Consider the following 24,080-nt stretch of genomic DNA (forward strand, 5'->3'; position numbering starts at 1 on the left):
GGGTGTTACGTAATTAGTATCTTGGTTTTGATCAATTACTGTACCCTTTTTGTGTAAACGCCCTTTTCCCTTTTTTATTACAGAATGAAATGCTAGAAGAAGGCCAAGAGTATGCCATTATGCTCTACACATGGAGGAGCTGCTCAAGAGCCATTCCTCAGGTACAACAGCAACATCAACTTTCAGAATTACTGTTTTGATTTCTTACTGTTCTGTAGGTGATTTCTTATGCTCTAGTGCACAGGTGTCAAACTCGTGGCCCTCCAGATGTTATGGACTACAGTTCACATCATCCCCTGCCAGCATGATGGGAACTGTAGTTCGTAACATCTGGAGGGCCACAAGTTTGATGTTTCCACAGCTATTAGAGACCATGGACCACTTCTAGATGGAACTGTGAACTCCCCCACCAGCCCCACCTTTCAGGTTTCTATGTCTTAGTATGTTCTGTTACTGGCAAGCCTAATTCAGTGGACTGCAAAGGTTCTAACAATAACCTAAAGCAGTGGCAAACCTTTGGCACTCCAGATGTTATGGACTACAATTCCCATCAGCCCTTGCCAGCATGGCCAATTGAGGGGCTGATGGGAATTATAGTCCATAACATCTGGAGTGCCAAAGGGTCGCCACCACGGACCTAAAGTATAATGCCTTTGTTGTTAGAAAATGATTGCAGATAGCCACTATATTTAAAATGCTGGAATGTAGTCTATGAGCCATGCATTGAAAAATGAAAAATATTATTAAAACAGCATGTATGAATTGTCAACTATGAGAGGCAGGCAGATGTGAGGATCCCTTCATATGGTGAAGCAGCACCAAACTGAAACTGCATACTTCCTTTCTCAGTGGGGGTGCTTTTTCCCTATCAAAACTGACTTCTAAGCTGTTTGAGAGCACGGCTCTGGGGTTTCCTGACTGAGTCTGGACCCGATCCTTTATTTGATAGTAGCAGCAGCCTCCTAGAGTCTTTCACTTTTTACTCATGTCTTGTTGCCTGTCTTCTTGCCTCTGTTTCTTTTCAGCCACAAAAAGATGAAAACAGGAAGTGTGTAACCTCTGAGGCAGTCTTTACTGTGAAACAGTGGCCACGCCAGATTACTCTGCCTATCCATCCCATGGAAAGCTTAGCAAATCAAAAGATTTCAAAACCCTTTTTGCAGAGTTCCAAGACTTTGCAAACAGTAACTTTAAAGTTTTACAGCAGATAAGATCTGTAGTTCTTAGCCGGTTGCTCTGAAATAGCCTAAAAGTACAATCCTTAGCAGTTGAAGAAAGTTGAGGGGCTTTCCTCAGACATGGGCATAGGCTAAACAGCAAGTCCGTGCATAATCTATAAACTGAGTAATTTCTAGCAAATTTTATTGGGCTCAGTCTTCTTGTTCCTGAAATGTATTGATTTAGTTAATGCAGAAGCATTAGGATCCCCATTCAGATAAAATATTTTACACAGTTGGATATCCAGAAAGCTATTTTTGAAAAAAAACCACGTTGTTATGGCACAGTTAAACTTCTAACATGTTTTGAAATTGGTTATGATTTTGTGAGAGTCTTATAGTTGATGAAGAAAGGAGTATGTGATATTCCTTTACCGTTTATTGAGTCTTTTCCCTTTCCTTTTTAGGTGAAATGTAATGAACAGCCAAACAGAGTGGAAATTTATGAAAAAACTGTTGAAGTTCTGGAGCCAGAGGTCACCAAGCTGATGAATTTCATGTATTTTCAGGTAATTGGATGTTAGGTGCTATTTGGTTGTTCTTTGTCCTCATCACCTCCCATGATTGTCCCTTCTTTACCATTCTTTATGTCTGACCCGTGGGATGTGTTTGTGTTTTACCAGGCAATTTTCCTTTCAGTCTGGTATGAAAGAATATGCGATTTGGTACAAAGAGTAGGTTCAGCACAGATCCTCAAAATCAATAGTAGTTTTTGCTGTCAAGTTAAAGGGCATTTCTCCCCTTGCGAGAACTCTGCTTGCCCCTTACCCACTTGAACCCCAGTAGCCCTTTGCCTGATCTTTCTGTTTGCTCTGCCTCTCATCTGGTTTTTCCATCCATTTGCTGTCTTCCTCTGCTGTGTCTGGCTTCCCCCCATCTCTGCTCTTGTCCCACTGCTTTTTCTCTCTCTAATCCTGCTTTCTTTTTTCTCCTCTCCTCACACTGGTTGTGTTTTTTTTTGTCTTTTCTTTTCTCTTGCCAGCTGTCTTCCCTCCTGTCGCTGGTAGGACTGTACTTTTCCTGCCATCCCTTCCCTCTGGCATCAGATGTCACCTGCAATGTCAGAGAAAGGTGGGTTCCCGACGGTATTCTGGAATGCTTAGGCATCCTGGAATGGTGACCATAATCTCAGAGCTTCTATATCATTTTATGTATCCCTTCATTCAGAAAAATATATCTGTGGAAATCTGAGTGTCCTCTGAGTTTGCAGAATAGTTTATCCTAGCCCTGGAGAAGCCTGCTTTTGCAGATATTTTGATTTGGGGGCACAGTCAGTAAATAAGCAACTTGGATTACACTCTTCATGTGTGTTCTGAAGCATGAATTTCTTTCTTTCAACAGAGGAATGCAATTGAAAGATTCTGTGGCGAAGTGAAACGCCTGTGCCATGCAGAGAGGAGAAAGGATTTTGTATCTGAAGCCTACCTGATCACCCTTGGGAAATTCATCAATATGTTTGCTGTTTTAGATGAGCTGAAAAACATGAAGTGCAGTGTGAAGAATGACCATTCAGCCTACAAACGGTAAGCTGGAGGGGGAAAAGTGTGATCTATTGAGATATCATGGGGGGTCTTGGGTGATTTCATTGTGGTGGGAGGAAGTACCAGAAGACAAAGATATAAACTTTAGCTGGTTTTCTGTGTCATAGCCATATTTATGATTACGTTACCTGCTTCAATCCTATTAGTTCCCTAGTTCATGTAACATGTACTGAATTAGGATATTTCACACTTCATATAAAGGCAAATGCCTGTTAACATTGTGATTGATAAATGTGATTCATTCCAGCTCCCTGGCACACATGCCTCTGTAATATGTCTTGAAACATGCAGTTGCTGTTTGAAAACATTAACACTTAACATGAATCCACAAAACTGTTTTCCATATGGTCTTAAATGTTGGAATGTGTAAAGTGAATGCATGTAGCTGCCTTCTAGTGAGTCAGATCATTAATTTATCAGAATCAGAATTGTCTGCTCTATCCTTTCACATTCCCTCTACTGCCTGATCATTTTTTACTGGATATGTTAGGGATTCAACCTGGGATCTTGAACATTCTGCCGCTGAGCAATTACCCTTCCTTAAGCTGGCTTTTAGTGTACTTAAAAGCATTAAAAAAAACTTTGACTTTTAACACCCATATTTGATGGAAGTGCCCTGTGCAGAAAGTTCCACATTAATAGAGCAATACTAAGAACACTTTCCTGGGAGAAGGCCTCCTTGAATGAACTTGGGTAGGATTCAGAATAGCCCTGCTTAGGATTGTTGTGTAAGTCTTCAGTGCAACCCGCATGAAACAATGCATGTATCTTAATACTTAAAACAGCTTGGTTATAGGATATTGTGGCCACAAATTGTGCTAGTTGTTTCCACATTTGCATATAGTCTCTGTTAAGAATCACTGATCTAGCTGTACAAGTGCTATATTAGCATAAATTTTGTAAAGATTCTTTGGAATCTGTACAAAAATCTTTACAGCTCCATCCAAACCCAAGGGCAGCAAGCTGTAGCTTTGATGCGAAACGGTCCCACTTCTCCCATAGAGGCTTCCTGGCAGAATGGGGAGGCTCACAGAGCAAAAAAGTTTTCCTGCCACTGAGAAGCCCTTATGGGCCTCAATAGACTTATGCCTCGTTTCAACTAATGTTGACTCCTCTCCTAATCTCCCCCCACTATGCTGGTGGTGGCAGAGTCACTGAAATGCTGGCACAGCATCCGATGCTGTGTTCTAGCACCAGAGAGGGCCACGGTAGCTGCAAGTTGGTGGCATTGCCCCTCCGCCAGGGCAAAAGCCCCTTGAAGAGCAAATCCGCTGATGCGGCCGCACACTGCTCCCACGGACAGATTCAGCCCCCCCCCCCCAATTGATGGGGCTATAAGTCACATTCATCCTTTAATAATTCACTGAGTCTGTATTGTTTAGAACAATTTTGCAATGCTTTTTCGTATGTGACTTCATTCTAATAACAACAGAACAGAAGAGAGAGATCTGGATCCTCTGTCTTTTTTGACCCGATAGGCACCTTTGGAATTCTGATAGTGGATTAAGGCCACTACTGCAGAATGGCTGCTGGAGGAGCCAGAGCCATCTGCAGAATATCAGAGAGTGAAGGATATGCATACATCTAACAGTGACTCTTCAAAGATTCAGGCAGCAGCTCTGCTTAATAAGATGCCTTTTAAAATAAACATACTGTTTGAACGGGTTGTTTTTGTGTGTGTGTGTGTGTGTGTGTGTGTGTGTGTGTGTGTGTGCTTCATACAGCTACCTTCTGTCACACAGTGATGATTATTATGCTGTGGTGGCAGCTGCTGCCAAAGCAATTTTTTGGTGTCTGCTGCCAATCAGATCTCCAGTGGCCAATCAGAAAGCCTGCTGGGTAGAAGCTAAAGTGAGGAAGTGAACAATTAGTATGTTTGAGGAGGAGAGTTTATAGTGCTGAGAAAAAAGAAACAGTAAATGAATTAAATTGTATTTATCTTGGGCACAGGAGAAGTAGTGTGTTGATTCCTACTCACCCAATCCCAAATTGCATCCTATGTGATCTCTAAACATCTGGTTCATATGGTAGGCATTTGGTAGGTTCATATGGTAGGCATTTGCAACTGGAAACTGCTTTCCGAAAATAATAGTCCCACATAACATTTGTTAGGGGCAGTCTTGAAAATGAGGCTTATGGTGCTGAATGGGCTTTTTGCAAAGCAGTGATGATGATTCATAAACTACATCAACTATTCTTAATTTATAGTTCTGATTTAGAAGTAGTATCATTGCGTGAAGATCTTCTTGAAAGTTTCATTGCAAAACAGAATTTGTATAGGGAAAAACTGATTGTTGTTCTCATAGAGTTTTAACTTTACTCCTGTTTTCTCTAAAGAGCTGCCCAGTTTCTGCGTAAAATGGCCGATCCACAGTCTATCCAAGAATCCCAGAACCTCTCTATGTTCCTTGCTAATCACAACAAGATCACACAAGTATGTACTTATGTACCAATGACTGTTTTACATCTTGTACTGTTTGTGTATTATTGAGACTATCTGTTTTGTTCAGGGGGTAGCATTCTATTTGCAGTACAGTAATAAAGTCACTGAGATTTCTTTGTGTATGAGGGGCACAATTTTGTTACTATAAACATAAAGCAAACATTTGTGAGACCTTGTGGGAAATAGTCTAATCTTTTCCCTTTCTTTCACTTGGCTATTTGCCAGCCTGCAGTGCCATCACCCATGTGGGAGGGACAGTGTCATTGCCTGCCTTTCTCTGTGCTCTGTCTGCCTCCCTGTCCACCCACTCTGATTCTCTGCCTTTCCCAACCCCACAGGGAATGATGACAGTGTGACTCTCTCTTCATTTTTTTGCCTGTATGGTCAACTGTCACCACTTCCCCAGCTATTTAACAACTCTACCTCTGTCTCCCATATCCACTGTTTTCTCTTGGGGGGGGCGGGGAGGGTAGTTAAACTATTCCTCCATTTTAAAAAGGCTGTTCATATTTTTGTGCAACCCTGGCTGTCCCCTGAGTTTGTAAAAAAAAATAGTCCCTTCCCTCTGCATGGCCCTAATCGACACATTTAAGTATTCACAGATGGAGCCATGTTGAGAGTGTAATATTTTGATATTTCTTGAAACTTTATTACTATGAAATTACTATGTATAATGTTTAACTGGTTTTTGTTTCAGTCTTTACAGCAACAGCTTGAGGTGATTCCTGGATATGAAGAACTGCTTGCAGATATTGTGAATTTATGCATAGATTATTATGAAAACAAAATGTATCTAACACCTAGTGAGAAGCACATGCTCTTAAAGGTAAGATTTGTTCCTTGCAAACACTGCTACATTATGAAGGGAAAAATACTGCTGGCAAACAGTGCATATGTTCCTGAAGTGCTAAACTTACTTTGCCAGACAGCTCAGAAAGCCTCCCTTTTATTGGTGAGTGGGGTTCGCTTCTAATGTGTACAAGTCATCTTTATCAAGGGAAAGTAGCTATGTAATTTGTATAATTTTGTGTCACTTTGTTGTAAAATATATGCAGAAGCAAATCTACCAGGTATAGTGCTCTATAGCACCATAATGCTCAGAACTCATTCATTACTTTGACTGTTAGATACATGAATATAGTAATTAGAAACTGCTTTATTGAAAAACAGTGTGGTCTTTCTGTCCACATAGATCCCACAACTTTCTGCATTTGCCTTTTTTGTGGTTTCAGTGTTGCTAGGGAAAGAGAGAGGGTGGGAAAGCAATCACACTATCTGCCTATTCTATTTGTGGGTGTTTCTGAGTATATTTTAGCATTCCATTTGATATTTACATATGAAGCTGTCTTGCACTGCATGTGACTATTGGTCCATCAAGGTCAAAATTGTCTACTTAGACTGGTTGAGGCACTCCAGGGTCTCAGGTGGAGGTCTTTCATGCCACCTACAACTTTATTCTTTTAACTGGAGATTCTGAGGATTGAGCCTGGGGCCTTCTACATGAACAGAAAATCCTCTACTACTAAGCCATAGTCCCTCCTTACAATTCAGAAAATCCAGATGGCAATTTGTAATCCTGGGCTTGATATCAGGGGTTGGGAGTATAAATGGTTGGTCGTTATGTTTTGGGTAATTTTGTAACAGACCAGTTTCTAAACTTCCAGATATGATACAATAACTGTTTTTAGTTGAAAATTGAAGAAGTCCTTTTTCCTCTTTTGATTATGAGTGTTTAAAGCATACCTATAATAGGAAGGATATGGTCATTTTCTATTCTGGTTGTAGTCTAGTTTTGCTTACTGGGGGCAGGAATTCCAGGGTTTTTTTAGCAGTTGAGCACATGTGTGTACTTTTCAAAGTGTTTCAGAAGACAGGCAAGGAGAACTCCATGTTCGTCTTTAAATCCCCTACCATTTGAATTGGAAAAGCCTGCTTAACACTTGACAAAAGACCTGGCAATGCTTGAATACTATTTTTTTCTCAAAGTACTCTTGAAAATCACAAAATCCTATTGGGATTGCCAATAGGATTTTGTGATTTTCAAGAGTACTTTGAGAATTCTGTGTAAGTGGTAGTTCAGAAAAGGTCCCTTTGAGGAAAAGGTAAGTGTATGTATCTACAGACCATTAAGCAATGTGTCCAAAATTTTCTCTTGGAAAGATTTGGTGATCTCTGGGATGTTGCTTAGGGTCTGAGTTGTTGCTAAATATTGGATCAGTAAGAAATCTTCCCCTGCTCTAGTTGGAATCCTTAACTAGTATTATTTTTAACTATTGTGCACCATGTGGGCTAGGCTCCCTTAACTGTTCACTTTTCAAGCACCTTTTTGTGATGGCCCATTGTAGTATGGTTTTATGTGGATTAAGTGGTAGGGTGATAAATGGAACCTGGAAACTTTGAGATGGGGACAGTGGCCTCATGGTTTGAGGTTTGTTTTAAAAACAAAATTTCAGACTTTCTTGGGACTTATGGGTGTATTTATGTGCATCAATTACAGTGGAACCTCGGTTTTCATTGCCTTTGGTTTTCATCGGTTTCGGTTTTCATCTATTTTTTCAGTGAAAAATTTGTATCGGTTTTCATCAGTTTGTCTCGGTTTTTATCGATTTGCCGTAAGGTGCAGGGGTTTGTGGAGAAAAATCACCCAGACAAAGCTGTTGCAGGACGTGTCTGCAACTTGTTTAATGACAATGTCTTGCCCCATTTCAGACAAATCTTAAAGAGGTGTCAAAAACAGATCTCTTTGGACAGCTTTCACATATGACATTAGTCCACTGGCTCTGAAGCTGGTCCTAGTGTTATCGTTTGTTACTGTTTTCAGCATTAAACACTATGTTTATTCACTCAAAAATGTGTTTTTGGTATGTTTTTTGGAGTGCCTAGAACGGATTAATTGGATTTACATTGATTCCTATAGAAAAGTTTGCCTCAATTTTCATCGGTTTTGGTTTTTATCGATTCTTTTTGGACGGATTACCAACAAAAACCGAGGTTCCACTGTACTGCAATGGAAACTTAATAAAGTTAGGTTGGGTTATTTATATTCAGATAGATTGGAATAGAATGGAGCAATTATAGTTAAATGTAAATCCTATTTAATGAAGCTAATGTCAGTATTTTCTAACTAACTTTATGGATTTGAGTTTGCAAGTGTTTGCCTTGTCTGCATACTAAACACCTTTTATGCATATCATTTGATCCTGACTAAAAGTGTGTGATCTTTTAATCCCTTTCCAGGTAATGGGCTTCGGCTTGTACCTGATGGATGGCACTGTTAGTAACATCTATAAGCTGGATGCCAAGAAAAGGATAAATCTGACCAAGATTGACAAGTTTTTTAAGGTTGGTTTAAAATGAGAAGTTATGTGTATTTATATGTGTCTTGAATTCCTGTGAGAGCAGCTGAGCTTGAATCTAGAAGCCTAAGATTTTTTGGGTATAAGCTTTCAGAAATCAAAGTTCCCATTGTGAGGTACGTGTTGGAATGGAGATAATATTTCAGTACTAGGGGATGGGGCGGTTTATAAATCGAAACAATGAATAAATAAACAAAGAACATTCCCAGTTCTTAACATCTCTTGTGATTTGCTGTAGTGAAATGTGTTTATAGCATCTGTGATATATACACTGGTGAGTGGCATAACTGCCTACTTCCATTTTGTAATTCATAAGTTTAATTTTATTAATTGCATGAAGGATGAACACTTTCCATTGGTTCCACTTCCTTGTGGGAAAGTGGCAAGCACTAGCTCAGCTACTCCACTGCTGTATGCTTTACATCTACAATAATATCCCATCACCTTTACATTATGATTTCCATTTTATTCCTTATGCCTTCCTTATGTCTAGCATAAATCTTTTTAAAGAGTAAATAGCCAGTGTGCCCCCTTTCCATTATCTGCACAGTTGATTCCGTGCAATTGCATTTGAGTGAGTGCAAATCTAGCACCAAGGCTAAAATTTGGTTGGTGTTTTCATTCCTGGATTGCTGGGAGGCAAGTGGCGAGGTGGGCAGTGATGGTACCAGGACCTTGTTGCCCTGCTGCTCCCAGAGAGGCTTCCTGGAGGCACGGGGAGGCTTGCAAAACAAAACATCCTCCCGATCAACTAAAAACCATTATGGGGCTGAATAAACTTAATGTGACCCTTAAGTCCGAATTCCCCACTGCAAATGGCAGAAGGAAGCTGACTAGTGTGGGATGCTCCCCCAGCCATGTCCCTAGATTGCTCCAGCTGTGGCAGTGGCAGGGATTCTGGGACACTAGTGTAGTGTTCCGCACTATGTTCCAGTGCCGGGGAAGGCTGATGCTGGCAGTTTCACCTCTCCGTCAGGTTAAGTGCCCTAGGGAGGGCATTTCTGCCAGCGGAAGCCCATGTCATTTCCACTGGTAGATTCAGTCTCTCCCCTCCCCCAGATTGGGCTCTAAGGCGCCCCCTGGGTGGGGCTCCAAGGCCCCCCAGATGGGGCTCTAAGGCCTCAACGAAACTTTCTGGCAAGTGGTAGAATATGGTTGCTAAATTTTTGTTTTCTTTCTTGAGTATAGCAGCTGCAAGTAGTCCCCCTGTTTGGAGACATGCAGATTGAACTGGCAAGATACATTAAGACTAGCGCCCACTATGAAGAAAACAAATCCCGGTAAGATTGGCAAGTGAAAAGACAGGCCATTTTGCTTTGGCAAGGGCAGGAGAATAGTTCTTCATAATTTCTGAAGTTTGTTTAAAACAGAAAATTTAGATAGATGTTTGTGTGTAAATGTGTGTGTGTGTTTTGTGACCCTTTTGCCATGGAATTTGGCAGGTGGCTGTATGATGCACTGACTGAATGAGAGTTGAAATAAGCATGTATTGGTGCCTATAATTTCATTTGGAAGTGTTGTTTTCTAGTCTGAATTTTTGCTGAATTCTATATATGTTTGAATTCTATATATGTTTACTTGGAACTAAGTACCACTGAGCTTCATAGCACTTGGTTTCTAGGAGGACTGCTAGTCTTAAAGCTTCTTTCCCCTCTTTTAAACATACTGTAGGTTTCTGGGAAACTTAGGATTTAGTTAGGAATGGGAAGTCCTGTTGTCTGCCGTGATGGGTGTTCATTTTATAAAGTTATGATGTAACGTATCATTTGGAAAACACTTCTTGTTGAAGAAGAGTCAGGAATATTATTTCTCATTCATGGCTTGGTATTTTTTCAAACCATAAATTCATGCTTTTTCATGCAGTCTTTGCATTTACTTACCCTCTAATAAGCTACATGAATCACACCTGGCAATAAGAAGGATTGAAAATTAAAACTGGACATAGTAAGGATCATGCAGCTCCTGCTGAAAGCATCACACCCGTGTGTTTCCCCCTAATTTGGCCTAGTGAAGTCCAGTACACTAAAACATGGATATCCCATCATCATGTTGCAGGTTGCCCTCTTTACTTCACTGGCTGCTGCTGTGTGGACAGGAAACCTGTAGTATGATGTCTCCTCATCCTTCACAATTTCGACCTCTAAAATACTGCTCTCACAAGGGTTGTCTTTCTGTCTCCTGTCCCGTTCAGTTCCACACCTCCTTAGTTTTCATACACTTGAAGTGAGATACCTCCAGACTATCTGTTGGACCATTGCCATGTAGTTTAGAAGTCATTACAAGAGCACTAGCTGTGCAAACTCGTTTGCAGCCTTATAAAAATGTAGATTGTTGTCCTAAATGGTAGTTTTGTATAAAGAAAAATGTCACACTTTTCTTTCTTCTTGTCGTAGATGGACGTGCACATCTTCTAGCAGCAGTCCCCAGTACAACATCTGCGAACAGATGATCCAGATCAGAGATGATCACATGCGCTTTATTTCAGAACTGGCTCGTTACAGCAATAGTGAGGTGTGTGACGTCAAACATTGGCTTCCTCTGTGGATGCTGGAAGGGTTCATGTGCAGACACTCTCCCACATTGGAAAGAGGAACTGGAAATATGCCACCATGTCTTGTGCTGCCTGGTTGGAGCAATTGTTACACTAATGTCGTGCCAGTAGAATGTTCACATCTTGAGTGGCCCATTGATATGCTTCTGGTGCTGAATTTGTTGTGAATGTGCTTAGAACATTTTTTAATTACAGACTGATAATTTTTATCCAGGTAAAAGTTTACTTGTCTGGATAATTGCACTAGAAAGGCAGGAAACAACATGATGTGTACTAATTTGTTTAATTTGATCACACACATGCAGGGCTTTAACTGTATTTTCCATGGTAAAGCTCAACCTTCAGCAGAGCATGTACATGCACTGAGTATATTTATCTTATTTCTAAATAAACAGCAGTCTTTTAATTTTCTCCTTATCCCAAAAAGGAATAGGGCTTCAAGACATAGCTAGGTTAACAACCAGTGTTACACAAAAAAAGAGAAAAAACACCAAACATGATTGCATGCTTGTTCATCATAAATTAAAATTCAGTCAGTACATGACCATAACAGCACACTTCCATGTAATACACTTCTGAAGGAATCTGGTAGGCAGGGCAAATGATAAAGCTCCTTCCCTTACAAACATTGCCAAGGAGGTATGGGGTAAAATTATATAATTTCTGGATATGTCTACCAGAAGCATAGCTGGGCAGGAGTGCACCTGGGGCACACTCTGTGTATTGTGCCCCCCTGTGGCCCTCCCCCCTTTCTGCCGGCTGAAAACAGGCCAGGCTAGTGGGGCAGGGCCTGGCAAGGGGGGCGGGGTTGGTGATTTTTGCGCCCCACCAGGCGTGTGTACAGTGCAACGTGCACCTCCCCGCCCCCTTGTAGCTGTGCCACTGATGTCTACATCTAGACATAGCTGTACCAGCCAGAGATTGCCTTATGGGAAACCAGCATCCATCCCCACCATTGTAGTAGGGAGATTTGGTTTCCTGATTGTTTAAAGAAAGACATTCTCTTTGAAGTGCAAAATCCTAGTTGCTTATACTGTGGATCAGATAGTTAGGATTTTTAAAAAAATGTTTTGTATGTTTTAACAGACATGCTTTCATTCCAGGTGGTGACTGGATCAGGCCGCCAGGAAGCTCAAAAAACAGATGCAGAATATCGAAAACTCTTTGATCTTTCTCTCCAAGGCCTACAACTTCTGTCTCAGTGGAGCGCTCATGTTATGGAAGTGGTATGTGGGAAGACAGATGATGTAGAAGTCTAGAGAGACGAAAGAAAAGCATTTTGTGATGTATTTATTTATTATTTGTTATATTTTGAAATATTTATATCCTGCCTTTCCCCTGAGTGGCCAAAGCAGCTTATGAAAGAGGTGCTAGCAGAAATCAATAACAAGGGTTTAAATCACAGGTGTCAAACTCGTGGCCCTCCAGATGTTATGGACTACAGTTCCCATCATCCCCTGCCAGCATGATGCTGGCAGGGGGTGATGGGAACTGCAGTCCATAACATCTGGAGGTCTGCGAGTTTGACACCTATGGTTTAAATTGTCAACATTAGAATTAATACTCAACAATAAAAATTCTGACTGACCAAGTCAGACACAATTGCTTTTGTATCTCTCTTTTGACAATCATCAAAATGGTGCCCTTTGATTTTGTTATGGAGGCCAGTCTACAAAATTAAGGGCACAAAAAGAAGGCTCTTGCCCAGGTTGATGTAGATATGGAACAGCACTTAGGAACTGATTATTGCCAGTAATCCTTTGATTTTATATTCTTGTTTGATATCTGTTGCCTTATTTCCAATCTCATTTGGGTGAATGAAAGATAAGGTCTGATTTATTTTGAATAGTCTTGGTAGTACTTTCAGATGGGGCAAATTGTTGTAAATAGAGATGGTGAAGGAATTTTTTCCAGCATTCGACCTGGTACTCAACCTTGACTACTTCTTTGTTGCCTACATTCCTATTTAACAAGGATAATACGAAGTGCAAGTCCAAGGGCAGATTCTTATGTCATGATCCCCATGTGACGGTCATTAGAAACGATTCCATGTGGCAGAGGCTTCATCCCTTAGGCATCAAATGCAACAGCCATTTAATAGTCCCAAACCCAGGCCTGAAACCAAACTAGAATAGATTGAGTGCCAACATCTCATCCTGGGACTGTTCAGCAATCAGAATAGTAAACTGGATACATGGTGTAATTGGCTAGTTCTCTTTTGTCTAAAGAAGGCTTTTTCAACAGGATCTAACTAGCCTTCTTCAAGGAACTGAGGAAACATCTCTGAGCGAGAGACAAATTAATAATCTCCCTCAGGGAGCCTCCTATCACATCCTAGCTGGCTTTCATGGCAGGGATCCAAGGAGCAAGTTCTTGTCTTCAGAGCAGCCAGGACTCTGTCAATGCCTGACAATGAGAGCAGACAGATGAGATCCAAAAAAGTAGTTGAACATACTTCTGTTTAAAATTATAGTCTTATGGCATTTCAAATGCTGTGTTGCTAGACTCTGTATTTGGTCTTGGTTCTGCTAACCTTTGCATTCTTAAACAGGGGCTCCATTTGAGCAATCGTCAATCATGTGCAACAGCAGCCATTTCTGTGGGATCCTAATGACCATTGTGATGCAGATGATCATCAGCATCACGGTCTGCTTCTATAGGCAAAATTGGAGATTCCAGTAAATTATAGTTTCTGGATTAACGTAGCAGCCACATTTGTTTGCCTGAGACGCAAGAGAGTAGAAACATTCATTCAAACTGTATGGTTTATGAGAAGTCTTGCTAATTTTTTTTCCAGTATGATTCAGTTAGTTCAGTACTGCTGTTATATTCCCCCTGTCATTTACAGTATTCATGGAAATTAGTACATCCGACAGACAAATACTCTAATAAAGATTGTCCAGACAATGCAGAAGAGTATGAAAGAGCAACGAGATACAATTACACCAGCGAAGAAAAGTTTGCTCTTGTTGAGGTAAGAGAAAGTAGATCTCCTGCTGAAGTTCCGGTTTTCTTACCTTCCTCCCACTTCACGCCCTCCATGATTTTCATTTGTTTTAATGTGCTAAATGATTCTGTTTCCACAGGTTATTGCAATGATCAAAGGTCTCCAGGTGTTGATGGGCAGGATGGAAAGCGTCTTCAATCATGCCGTTCGTCACACTATCTATGCTGCTCTCCAGGACTTCGCTCAGATTACACTTAGAGAACCATTAAGACAAGCTATCAAAAAGAAGAAGAATGTTATCCAGAGGTGGCGATTGACATTTTCTAGTCCCATTCAACCCCCCCCCCCCTTTCAGACTTGCAGTAAATTGTTAGAGAGGCTACAATAGCGCTTTCATGATGCATTCTTGTTATAGTCCAGCATAATCATTGTGGCTTCTTCCAAATGAACCCTAGAAATAATTTTTTGCATGGAATTCAGAAATCCTGCTGTACTGATACTGCTACATTCTCTACAGCCAGTTCAGGCAGTAATGTCTAGGCAAGGGGTAGGGAACCTGCGGCTCTCCAGATGTTCAGGAACTACAATTCCCATCAGCCCCTACCAGCATGGCCAATTGGCCATGCTGAGAGAGGCTGATGGGAATTGTAGTTCCTGAACATCTGGAGAGCCGCAGGTTCCCTACCCCTGGTCTAGGCAGATCTCAGATATGTGTGGATTCAGTATACAATGTGGTCCAGCAGTAGTGCAAGGCTGTCAAAGGCACCTGCTTAAGGCTGATATTTTCACTGCCAGTTTCAAGATTGTATACCTTATTCCTCTAAAAGAACTTTTTCAATCACTCAGGCTGTGAACGGGTGTTAGAGCTATACTGGTCATGTGGTATACTGGATCAAAACTGCTTAAGATTTTCTAGGACTCAATGTACAGTGACAGTGAGAGAAAGAAAGGAGATGGTACTTTGCATTAACAGTTAATTCATCAGAGTTTTTTTTATTTTTTGTGATTTACATGCTTAGCTAAGGATGCTGGAAATTCATTCCACAGAACTGAAATCTTTTGGATTTCTTGAGAGAAAACAGCACTGAGTTTGTTGTAGGTTGTTTTATTTTGTTGCATTGCAATATGTGCACAGACATGTTTGTATTCACAAAGCTAGCCTCAGAATTGGTCGGAGTTATTGTTAGCATAAACTGCTGTTTTCTAATGAAAGTCTAATTACAAACTCCCAGAATTAGATGTTTGGGATGTCTGAACTCTTTGGATTACTAATATATTGAGTGAAAACAAGGAGCGTTCCCAGTGTGATTTTTTAAAAGCTTTGGTAGAATGCATAGTGCCTTTGGAAAGTATCAATATTCAGCCTGGCTAGTGACCCTGAAAGAAGAGTTCAGGAACTAACACGTGTTTTGGATCGTGGCTAGTGTTCTTCAGGCCATCAGAAAGACAGTTTGTGACTGGGAAGGTGGGCATGAACCATTTAATGACCCGGCATTGAGGGGAGAGAAAGATCCAAAAAGCGGCTTTGATGTCAAAGTCCCAAGACGAGCAGTGGGGCCCTCCAGTACCCAGGTAATTCTCTATATACTAATTCTGGTATGTATGTCACTGACCGACACAGGAAATTATTTCAGAATGAATCCATTTAAAAAGATTAGTGTTACAAATCCTGTCCAAATCTGGATTAGCCAAAAGTCTCATACCAGTACCGTCACTTTGATTTTCTGCACTGATTATTTTTTCATCAGTCTCTTAGACTGATACTGTTATCTGTATTTTGGATTCATTCATGTTCCTTGTTGTGAGAGGCTTTTCTGCAATGTCCTTTCTTTGTTTTTTGCTTTTGAAACTCTTTTACAAGAACTTCTGTCCTGTATACAGTACAAGCTTTATTATCGGGCACTTGATTATCCAGAATGCTCAGTTAACTGGCATTGTCCTGAGGGCAGGCTTCTCCCCCAGTCCCCGTACACCTGTGTCTTCGGGTATCTGTGTGCCCTGCTACTGTCTTGCCAACCAACCAGCTGGATATCTCCAGCTAATGCTAACATATAACTCTTCCAGCTGATAACAACCACAGGTGTTTCCTTCCTCTTCACCCTCCTTGAGAGGTTGACAGCCATGTCTGCTGAAGTGCTGCTAGGCAGTTCTTCTCTACCTGCTATGTAAGATGACCCCATGTTTTAGAGGGAGAGTCCCGCCAGGCATGGCAGCTATTGCTGTGGCATTCCCAGTGGGATGGGTCACTGGGGAGTCCGCTAGATAGGAAATAAAGCACAGCAAGTAAACTTAAGCATTTGTCCCATTTTGTTAACTGGCAACTCCCATTCTCCTTGAATGCCCAATAATGAAGCTTTTACTGCAATGTGAACATCAGATTTACCTTTTGAACCTTGAATTTGCCATTTTAAGGGGTGGGGATGGGCATCTGTTCTTGTATAAAAGGAACAGACTTATTCCTAATTTTGTAGAAAAAGAATGTGAATCTGTGCAGTTGTGGGCTTGGATCCCATCAAGGATGGGGGCTATTTTTGCCTTTTCTTTTAACTTGTTCAAAATCTCTGATTCCCCCAAATTGTTCCTGAAGGTCTCCCATCCAAATACAGTTCTGAAACTATAAACCTCTGTGAAATGTTTTAAGGCATTACGAAAAATAAGTTAGAACAAACTCCCATAGATTTTTGCCTAGAGGGTCTTTGTGGGAGTTTGAGATGGTTTTGACTTTTGTTCTGAGGTCAATTGGACGTGGCTGCATTCAGATGCCCATATGTAGGCACCTCAGCAAACTGAGGTATCATTGGAATCAGACTATGTTGCTAAATCTCGATTTAGTCCCATTTTAGACTCCTTGCTTGAGTACAGTGAACAAAATTCAATTTACTGAAATGCCTGCATTTAGAAGTGAGGGTGAATATCATTGAAAAGCTTTGTATCAAGCTCTGTGCCTAAAGAGATGTCAGGGGAGTAAGTAGTGCGGATACAGCAACAAGCTGCGATCATGGACAGAGTTTAATTACAGTTTGTCGTGATGTCTGAATGCTTCCATTCTTCTATAGGTAGTGTTCTGAGCCTTCAAATGAACACACAGAATAAAGAAATCTGTGTTCTTTATTTGTGGATCAAATTCTCCCGTTTTCTCCATTGTCTTGCTTTTTCTGTCTTAACGTACTAATAGACGTTGTCTGGTTTTGTGCTCTTCTCCTTTTCTTATTTACCCTTGTGTTTATTAACAGATTCTCTCCCCCTTGCTTCTTCCTTCTGTGTTGGTTTTAGCTCTTCATGGTTCGCTCTATGACAGAGTCCTTAAACTCTGCTGAGCTGTTGAAGCAGCTCAGATCTCTGGGAATGGAAAAGTTATTGCATGTGATAAACAAGTTTCTGAGGCAGTCCTACATCTATCCCTCACTTTTAAATTTTGGTGGTAAGGCATTACTTATTATTTTTAAGTAAAGTGGTTGACGTGAACTGTTCTCCTTCAAACTGTGGTGCCTTTATTTAGTCATTTCCCCCTCAGATTCGGGACTGCTGAACTTCCTTATCTGGTTTCAGTTTGTAGTGGAACTTGCTTTGACAGCATGTTTTAGTGATGTTCAACTAATGTGCTGTGTGTGTTTTTCCCCTTGTCATGAATGTTCTGTTTAATAATGCAGCTTTACATGGTGAGAACCATGTTAGAGTCCCTCATTGCTGACAAAAGTGGTTCCAAGAAAACCTTGAGGAGCAGCCTTGAGGGGCCCACCATTTTGGACATAGAAAAATTCCACCGAGAGTCTTTCTTCTACACTCACTTGATAAATTTCAGTGGTAAGATTCGTAGATGATTAGTGCCAAGCTTCAGCATGTCCTAACACCTCTAACATGACCTGGGAAAATGGTTCCAATTTTTGCACAGTTTGCTTGATTTAAAGTGTTGGTCTGTCAGAACAAGCAGCCTGGTATTTCATTGGCCATTGTCAGGAACAAGATTCGGAGCTACACAGATCCTTGCTGTGATCCAGCAGGGCTCTTCTTATAAGGTTGAAAGAGTATAAGTACAACTGGCAACTAAGCATTTAATGTGTCATATATTTTCCAGTTGGCATGAAGGGCTTTCTTTTTAAAATTTCAGAGTAATTAGAGTTTCAAGTGCTAATCCTGTTTAAAAATAGGTGAAAATATCTGCTGATATTTAAAAAGGAAATATAGAACAGAAATCAAACACCTTGTTCTGGGTAAAATACTTGGACTTCTATTCTCACCTACATTGGCTATAGTCAGAAGCATGCATGTCTAGTCTTATAACACCATTTTGTAACATCTGTTGGGGAACTCTTTTTTCTGAATGGGAGAATGCCTGCTAATTCCATTTTTGTGCTACATATTGTTTTCATTTGTTAACAACTAATGTTTCGGTTCTGTGAATTAGGGGCTCGCTAGTGTGTTAGAGGTGTCAATTGTGGTGTTTGCATCAGCAGAATTAGATTGGGCCTGAATGGGTCTCTTAGCATAGCAGGTGACCTGTGGTCATCTCTGCCAGTCAGAGCAGAGACTCTGGCACTGTAAATGACTTGGTACCCAGCCTTGCTAAAGACTACAGTATACAGAATGCTTCATATTGCTACTGTTCTCCTGACTTATCTATCTCCTTCAGCATTCCTTAGATTTTGTTTTAGAACCTTGCTTACACGTAATTGGGAAGGATGAAAAGAGGAAAGGATTCTGAAAAATATTCTTTAATAGATTTCTCAATAAAACGGTTTGGAAACCACTGATCTGTCTGGGCTACTGGAAGTACTTCTCCTGGTGCAGGCAAAATGGAATTCTTGGCACCTGGGATGATGTCTTTAGAATAACGTATTTTCTTTGGCTTATTCTGACATGCTGACCTTTCTTTTCTACAAGAATTGTATTTCTCAATTAGTACCTTTCTGGTTGGTGCCTGCCATAGGAGACAAATCAGTCCCACTGGTTGAATGGAATGATGAACATGGTTGTTGTGAAATATTCTCGTCACAAAGGCTATAAGCACAACCATTCTCAGGATTCAGCATAAGCTGGGAAAATATTCTAGAACCTAAATGTGTATTGCTAAGCCACGAAATAGGCAATTCTGTTATACCCTGTCTCAGATTAAGATGTTAGTACAGTCAGTTGAGGTTCAGTGGAGAAAATTGTATGCTTCCACATTAGAAGATAGTTCCAAATGAATATAAGAATTATCTTTCATTTTTACATGCTTCCTTTGTCAAAACCATTATTTTGGGCATTATTGAGCATTATACAGTGGTACCTTGGTTTTTGTTGATAATTGGTCTGAAAGGAATCGACGGAAACCGAAATCGACGAATACCGAGGCACCATTTTCCCTAGGAATCAATGTCAGTCCAATTAATCCATTTGAGGCACTCCAAAAAGTGCCTTGAACGGATTAATTGGCTTCCTCAAACCCCAGCCGGGAGGCAGAGGTAGCTCCTTATTTGTGGAGTGACATCAGGGGGTGTCACTGCCCAAATAAGGAGCTCCCTCTGCCTCCCCGCTGGGCTTCCTCAAACCCTAGCTGGTTGGGTTTTCGTGGACTTTTAGTCGGTTTCAGTTTTTGTGGACTTTTAGTCAGTTTCAGTTTTTGTGGACTTTTTCTGGGCAATTTTTTTCTGGGTTTGAGGACGAAAACTGAGGCAATCGACGAAACCCAAGACAAATTTTGCCCAGAAAAAGCCGACGAAACCTGAAACCGATGAAAACCGAAGTCAACGATAACCGAGGTACCACTGTACTTGATACAGGAACATTTATAATTCATTTTGGAAACTGGTAGGCACTGGAGCCCAGGTGGAGCATTCTACAACAAAAAAGGTCTGGCATGTTATTCTGTAAAGGAGGAATATACAATCCTACTATCATCTTTTTCTGAGACAGAGTATAGTGTTTTCAGTCATAAACCATTTATGCTTCTTTGTTAATGGTAGCTTGTAGTGATGCCCTGGATTTCCCATCTGATTATTGGTTTCTGCTTTCCTTTCATACAGTAGTAACCCTACATTACCCTCATTTAGGTTTATAATGTCTTTCAATTAGAATCATTGTAATTCTGTTATTTTTATGTTGGTTGTCTCTCTGTGGAAACTCATGTGTTATTCCTTCTCCTGCATTTAGAAACCCTGCAGCAGTGCTGTGACTTATCCCAGTTATGGTTCAGAGAGTTCTTCCTGGAATTGACAATGGGGAGAAGAATCCAGTTCCCCATTGAGATGTCTATGCCCTGGATTTTGACTGACCATATTTTGGAAACCAAAGAAGCATCAATGATGGAGTAAGATTTTTGTAGTTCTTCTGCTTCTCTGTTACTTGCAGAATTTATTTTTTTATGTTTTTGCAGGGTTTATTTTCAGGGCACACACCATCCTTTTCCTCAGATATCTTTGAGGGTTTCTGTCAGCTGTTTACTTCTGGATAAACATCTGTGTTATAGCTCATCTCTCATTTGAAATCTGGAAACTTTTCTGCCACATTCCCATGTCCAGTATCCAATTGGCCATGCTGGCAGGGGCTGATGGGAATTGTAGTCCATGAACATCTGGAGTGCCATAGGTTCGCCACCACTGTAAGGACCTCTATATTTGTTCCAAAGAGCTATCAGAATTCTGATTGCTTAAGAGTTTAAAACACCAAACAGATGTGTAAGTGGATCTCATAAAGGAACCCATTAGCCTATTATTTGGTACAACATCTGGTCAATCTGGGTGCCACTGAATTTGTATCACTGTAGCTCTATAGTTTATATAATGTGGCCACCCCTTCCTATTTGTAATTTCTTTTGGTAGGATGAGAGCCTGATTGAGTAGAAGAAAATCACTTGCCTTTCTGGGAGATAGTACAGCATCAGATATACACACCTATTGTAAGAATTTGATGGTGGATAAATCTTTTGATGATGATGATGACGACGACAGTGTGTGACACAAGGATTAGGTTTATTTTCAAGATGTTGTGATGGTATACCAGGATTGTGATAGAAAGATTCTGACCACAAGCACTTTGTCTTCTTTCTTTTTAGATATGTTCTGTATTCTTTGGACCTTTATAACGACAGTGCTCATTATGCTCTCACCAAGTTCAAGAAGCAGTTCCTTTATGATGAAATTGAGGCTGAGGTGAGATTATTTTTGATTAGCAACACATGTACTAGAGTTCAATAGGTTAGGATGATGAAGCAAGAAAATGAACTGTTGGTTAAATTTATGGCTGGTCCACACATGCCAGGTACATTTATTAAGAACCTGAGTATAATTTGCAAAACATCACACATCTTATTGCCTCAGCTGTCTTTATCTTCAAGTAACTGAAACGAAAATTTCTCATGATCCAGTGAAGCTTGAGGATGGGCCACAGAGTCAGCTGCTAGGCACACTGAGACTGCTCCACTGTGTATTTACTAAACAAAATGTGTTTGAGTGATTTAACTACCGAGCAATCATGTTGCTTTCTTCAGGTAAACTTGTGCTTTGACCAGTTTGTCTACAAGCTTGCAGACCAGATATTTGGATACTACAAGGTTATGGCAGGAAGGTCAGTGTGCTCATGAATATTTTAAAATACTAACTCATCACGTTATTGTTTTGATCATATATTGCTTTCTTCATTGTGTGTGACAATCCGTGCTCTCCCTTTTCCATAGCCTGCTTCTCGATAAACGATTAAGATCGGAGTGCAAGAATCAGGGAGCAACAATTCCCTTGTTATCATCCAATCGATATGAAACACTGCTAAAGCAAAAGCATGTGCAGGTTAGTAAGAACAATTGCTGTGCTGCATGTTTCTTTTTTATTCCCTGTTCTTTTAGTGTGTTGCGATGCACTCTCTGCTAAGGTACCATCTTATAATGCTTAAATGAAATGCATGAGACCCAGGCTTGCTGTTTATAATCAGTAGTAGCCAAATTATCTCCTTGGCTGCAGAAATTCTGTGATACTGCAGTGGACTATATATTTCAACTTCTCAAAAATGTTTGAAAAGGTCTCTTGCTGACTATTTTTAAAAGTGATTTCATTTAATTCTTGGTTTAAATTAAGTTTTTGTTTCATATATTTCCTAATTAAGCATGTATGCCAAGTCAATGCTAACTGAAGCATTTCACTTAAAAATTAGAGTTTGTATATTACCCATGAACAAAATTTAAAACCTGTTTAAGTGCCCAGTACTTTCCAGGAAGAAGTACACACTAAATCGGTCCAATATAATGAATTTTAATAAACAGTCTATGAGTTTGTCTAATTAAATGTGCAGATGGTATTGGGAATTTTACTGTCTTAACCACATACTTCTGATAGGATTATCAACAGTGATTAACCTTTATACTTCCCATCAGACCCTCTTCTGAAAACATACAGAATAAACATATACAAATTTGTTTTTAAAAGTTACCGTTAGCACTATTTAATCACGATTTATGTGATCCTTGATAAGCACAAGCACACATCCTGATTGTCTAAATGTTTTTTGAAATCTTGTAGAATATTCAGATAAAGAGGATTAAAGTCTGTATAGGATTGTGAGGATGGGGGTGAGGTGTATGAAACTATGTGTATAAAATCGATGAAAAATGTTGGAATTTCTTTTCTTCAGCTTCTTGGTCGATCAATAGATCTGAATCGCCTGATTACTCAACGAATTTCAGCAGCCATGTACAGATCAATGGAACTTGCCATTGGTCGCTTTGAGAGTGAAGATCTGACCTCTATTGTTGTGAGTACTGAGTAGTTTTTTTAACCCCACCAAGTCACATCTGATTTTTAGTGACCCTGGTAGGGTTTTCAGGGCAGATGTTCAGAGTTGATTTGCCATTGGTTGCCTCTGTGTCACGACTCTTGTATTTCATAGAGGTCTCCCTTCTAAATAATGCTTAACTTCTGAGATCTGATGAGATCAGGCTAGCCTGGGTTGTCCAGGTCATGGATTAAGAAGCTAGAACTATTCAGATTTTTGTTAGGATAGGAACTGATTCAAACTTTAGGAATTTATTTTAGGCCTTGCTTTCCTACTGTCATAATAAATTAATGGGTAGAAGTGTAATGTGGTACCTCACCACTCTCCCCTACCCTTCTCACCTTTGCCTGCTCAGAAATTAATCTGTAATTTGTCAGATTAAATTATGCAAAGTACAGAAATGAAAACCCCAAGCTTCTGCTTTTAGATCTGCCTCATGTCATGTGAAGAGCATGCAAAAGGCAATTTGACAAAGTGATGGGAGACCTGCTTAATAATTGTGCAGTACATAATCTGATCTCTGTTTTAATTTTTTAGTACTTTTATTCTGTGTTTGGATTGAAGTACCGGGAACAGCTGGGAATGGGATTAATGTTTTCTGCATATGAAATATTTAGTTTAAGGAGTATTTGTTTACCTTCAGTCCATACTGACGGAACCTGGTGTCACTGTGTGTGAATCAGATTGCTTAAAGTAGATGCAGCTCATGGATAAATTCTAATTTGCCAGAATAAAAGTTACTTGTTAACTGTATTAGGAATATGTTTTAAATATGAAAGAATTGTTGTAATTCTTTTAATAAAATTTCATTGCACCTTATTAATAAAGTTATGTCATATTTTATTGGCATGAATAACTGTATTTTGGAAACAGAACTGAAAGATGGGATGAAAGCTACCCTAAATAAATCTGCTTTTCCCCAGACGGCCTTGCAAAATAATGATCCTAATTACTTAAGATTCTGTGATTTTAAATAATTTGCATCATTGCATCTTCTTTCATAGTATTCTCATTGTGTGTTTCTTCTTTCCCCCCTCCTTTTCTTCTTTAAAAAACTCTTTCCCAGGAATTGGATGGATTGGTAGAAATAAACAGGATGACACACAAACTTTTGAGCAAGTATATGACTTTGGACAGTTTTGATGCCATGTTCAGAGAAGCCAATCATAACGTGTCCGCACCATATGGAAGAATCACACTTCATGTCTTCTGGGAGCTCAATTATGATTTCCTTCCAAATTACTGCTACAATGGGTCCACTAACAGGTTAGTAACAGGTCACA

The 24,080-nt window shown here is 40.1% G+C and overlaps 1 protein-coding gene across 1 annotated transcript in view; it reads left to right on the top strand.

Annotated features, from left to right (window-relative positions):
- The window catches only part of CYFIP1 (cytoplasmic FMR1 interacting protein 1), a 68,348-nt gene that overhangs the window by 20,554 nt on the left and 23,714 nt on the right, over positions 1-24,080 (top strand). The window contains exons 4-22 of the mRNA XM_048492635.1: positions 84-161; positions 1,625-1,726; positions 2,559-2,740; positions 5,096-5,192; positions 5,899-6,027; positions 8,439-8,543; positions 9,746-9,837; positions 10,951-11,068; positions 12,212-12,334; positions 13,957-14,082; positions 14,195-14,361; positions 15,480-15,627; positions 17,706-17,859; positions 20,188-20,344; positions 21,089-21,185; positions 21,524-21,600; positions 21,710-21,818; positions 22,657-22,776; positions 23,864-24,063. Of these exons, the coding sequence (XP_048348592.1) occupies positions 84-161; positions 1,625-1,726; positions 2,559-2,740; positions 5,096-5,192; positions 5,899-6,027; positions 8,439-8,543; positions 9,746-9,837; positions 10,951-11,068; positions 12,212-12,334; positions 13,957-14,082; positions 14,195-14,361; positions 15,480-15,627; positions 17,706-17,859; positions 20,188-20,344; positions 21,089-21,185; positions 21,524-21,600; positions 21,710-21,818; positions 22,657-22,776; positions 23,864-24,063 (2,381 nt within the window). The remainder of the gene's footprint in view (positions 1-83; positions 162-1,624; positions 1,727-2,558; positions 2,741-5,095; positions 5,193-5,898; positions 6,028-8,438; positions 8,544-9,745; positions 9,838-10,950; positions 11,069-12,211; positions 12,335-13,956; positions 14,083-14,194; positions 14,362-15,479; positions 15,628-17,705; positions 17,860-20,187; positions 20,345-21,088; positions 21,186-21,523; positions 21,601-21,709; positions 21,819-22,656; positions 22,777-23,863; positions 24,064-24,080) is intronic.

This window comes from Sphaerodactylus townsendi, linkage group LG04 (genome assembly GCF_021028975.2).
Source record: "Sphaerodactylus townsendi isolate TG3544 linkage group LG04, MPM_Stown_v2.3, whole genome shotgun sequence".
In the NCBI taxonomy this organism is placed as follows: Eukaryota; Metazoa; Chordata; class Lepidosauria; order Squamata; family Sphaerodactylidae; genus Sphaerodactylus; species Sphaerodactylus townsendi.